This window comes from Engraulis encrasicolus, chromosome 12 (assembly GCF_034702125.1).
Source record: "Engraulis encrasicolus isolate BLACKSEA-1 chromosome 12, IST_EnEncr_1.0, whole genome shotgun sequence".
Taxonomy (NCBI): domain Eukaryota; kingdom Metazoa; phylum Chordata; class Actinopteri; order Clupeiformes; family Engraulidae; genus Engraulis; species Engraulis encrasicolus.
The window spans coordinates 23887276-23889775 of NC_085868.1; the positions used below are offsets into that span (position 1 = coordinate 23887276).

Genomic DNA, 2500 nt, shown 5'->3' on the forward strand with positions numbered 1-2500 from the left:
TGCGTGTGTGTGTATGTGTACGTGTATGCACTGTGTGTGTGTGTTTCTCTGTTGCTGTGCCTCTAACAGGACTCTGCACTGGGACTCTGATCCGTCCACACTCCTGCTCCACTCTGACTCTCACCTGGGGTACTGCCACACTCCTCTACTCTGTCCCTCTAGCATTCCATCTGGCCATCCCTCGCTCCATCCATCCCTCCACTCCTCCTCCCATCTCCTCTATCCCCCCCTCTCTCACCTGGGGTACTGCCACACTCCTCTACTCTATCCCTCTAGCATTCCATCTGGCCATCCCTCCATCCCTCCACTCCTCCTCCCATCTCTTCTATCCCTCTCTCAGTCTCCACTCCTCCTCCTGTCTCTCCATCTCTCATCTCTCTCCTCCCCTCTCTCCTCCATCCCTCCCTCTCTCCACTCCTCTCTCACCTGGGGCACTGCCACACTCCTCTACTCTGTCCCTCTAGCATTCCCTCTCTCCATCCCTACACTCGTCCTCCCATCTCTATCCCTCCCTCTCTCCACTCCTCTCTCACCTGGGGTACTCCCACACTCCTCTACTCTATCTTTCTATCATCCTCTCCCTCTACTTGTCCCTTGTCCTCCCATCTCTCCTCCATCATCCTCTATCCCTCCCTCCACTCATCCTCCCATCATCCTCTATCCCTCCCTCCACTCATCCTCCCATCTCTCCCTCTCTCAGTCTCCACTCCTCTCTCACCTGGGCCACTGCCACACTCCTCTATGATATCCCTCTATCATTCCCTCCCTACTGTATACTCGTCCTCCCATCTCTCCACCTCTCCTACTCTATCCCTCCCTTTCTCCTTCCCCCCTCCATCTATCCACTCGTCCTCCCGTCTCCTCTATCCCTCCCTCCACTTGTCCTCCCATCTCTCCTCCATCCCTCCCTCTCTCCTCTCTCCACTCCTCTCTCACCTGGGGTACTGCCACACTCCTCTACTCTACCCCTCCCTCTATCCCTCTCTCCATCCCTCCACTCTTCATCCCATCTCTACTCCTGTTCTATCATTCATCCTCCACTCCTCTCTAACTTTGGATACTCCACCACACTCCTCTTCTATCCCCTGATTCCTCTAGTCCTCCACACCTCCTCCCATCTCTCCTCTATCCCTCCCTTCCCTATCCCTACACTTCATCTTTCTCCCTCTCCTCTACCCCTTCTCTCCATCTGCTGATCCACTCCTCCTCTCATCACTCCTCCTCTATCCCTCTCTCTCTCCCTCCCTACACTCTTCCTCCCATCAAATCTACTCCCAAACTCCCATCTTCTCATCTCTCTCTCCTCCCTCCCTCTCTCCCTCTCAACACTCAATCCTTGCATCTCTCCTACTCTCCTCCATCTCTCCTCCACCTCCATCTCTCCTCCTCTCTTCCTCTATCCCTCCCTCCCTCCCTCTCTACACTCGTCCTTCCATCTTTCATACTCTCCTCCATCTCTCCTCCACCTCCATCTCTCCTCCTCTCCTCCTCTATCCCTCCCTCCCTCACTCCTTCTCTCCCTCTCAACACTCAATCCTTGCATCTCTCCTACTCTCCTCCATCTCTCTTCCATCTCCATCTCTACTCCTCTCCTCCTCTATCCCTCGCTCCCACTCACACACATCGACTCATCCTCCCTTCTCTCTGCACTCGTTTCCCTTTTCGTTGCTCCCCCAGGCCTTTGGATCATTAGTTGGTGCCATGTTAATCACCCTGCTTCTCTGTCTGTCCTGTGTGTGTGTGTGTGTGTGTGTGTGTGTGTGTGTGTGTGTGTGTGTGTGTGTGTGTGTGTGTGTGTGTGTGTGTGTGTGTGTGTGTGTGTGTGTGTGTTAACGTCTGTCTGTCTGTCCCTGCCTGTCCTTGCCTGCCAGCTGTAGATTCCAGAATCATCCTCCTCTTCCACCATTTTGTTCCTCATTCCAGCCCGCATCTCATCCCTCTGCCCATGGTTGGTTTGCGATCGAGCGAGACGTATGTGTGTGTTTGTGTGTGTGTGTGTGTGTGTGTGTGTGTGTGTGTGTGTGTGTGTGTGTGTGTGTGTGTGTGTGTGTGTGTGTGTGTGTGTGTGTGTGTGTGTGTGCTTGAGAAAGATTGATTGAGCATGGGCATAATATAGAATGATCCCTCTCTGTGTTGATTTTTGTGGGATATTTGGGATAATGAGCGTTTTGAAATTCACTATTGCAATTGTGTGTGTGTGTGTGTGTGTGTGTGTGTGTGTGTGTGTGTGCATGTGTGTGTGGTATATTGTGTGTGTGTATATGGTATGTGTTGTCTGCGTGTGTGTGCACCTGTGTGTGTTGTGTGTGTGACTGTCTCTGTGTACGTGAATGTACCTGCGTGTGTGTGGGCGCGTGCATGTCTCTCTCTGTACGTTTGTGTGCACACCTGTGTGTGTGTGTATGTGCGTGTGCGTGCATGCGCGTGCGTGCTTGTGCGCGTGCTTGTGTGTGTGTGTGTGTGTGTGTGTGTGTGTGTGTGTGTGTGTGTGTGTGTGTGT

The 2500-nt window shown here is 52.9% G+C and overlaps 1 protein-coding gene across 2 annotated transcripts in view; it reads left to right on the top strand.

The window, feature by feature from the left end:
• dync1i2b (dynein, cytoplasmic 1, intermediate chain 2b) overlaps positions 1 to 2500 on the top strand; it is a 29714-nt gene that overhangs the window by 7845 nt on the left and 19369 nt on the right. Inside the window, exon 5 of one of the 2 annotated variants that reach the window (XM_063211801.1) lies at positions 70 to 129. The exons of the other annotated variant lie outside the window; for it this stretch is intronic. Within the exon in view, the coding sequence (XP_063067871.1) occupies positions 70 to 129 (60 nt within the window). The remainder of the gene's footprint in view (positions 1 to 69; positions 130 to 2500) is intronic. 2 annotated transcript variants of the gene reach the window in all.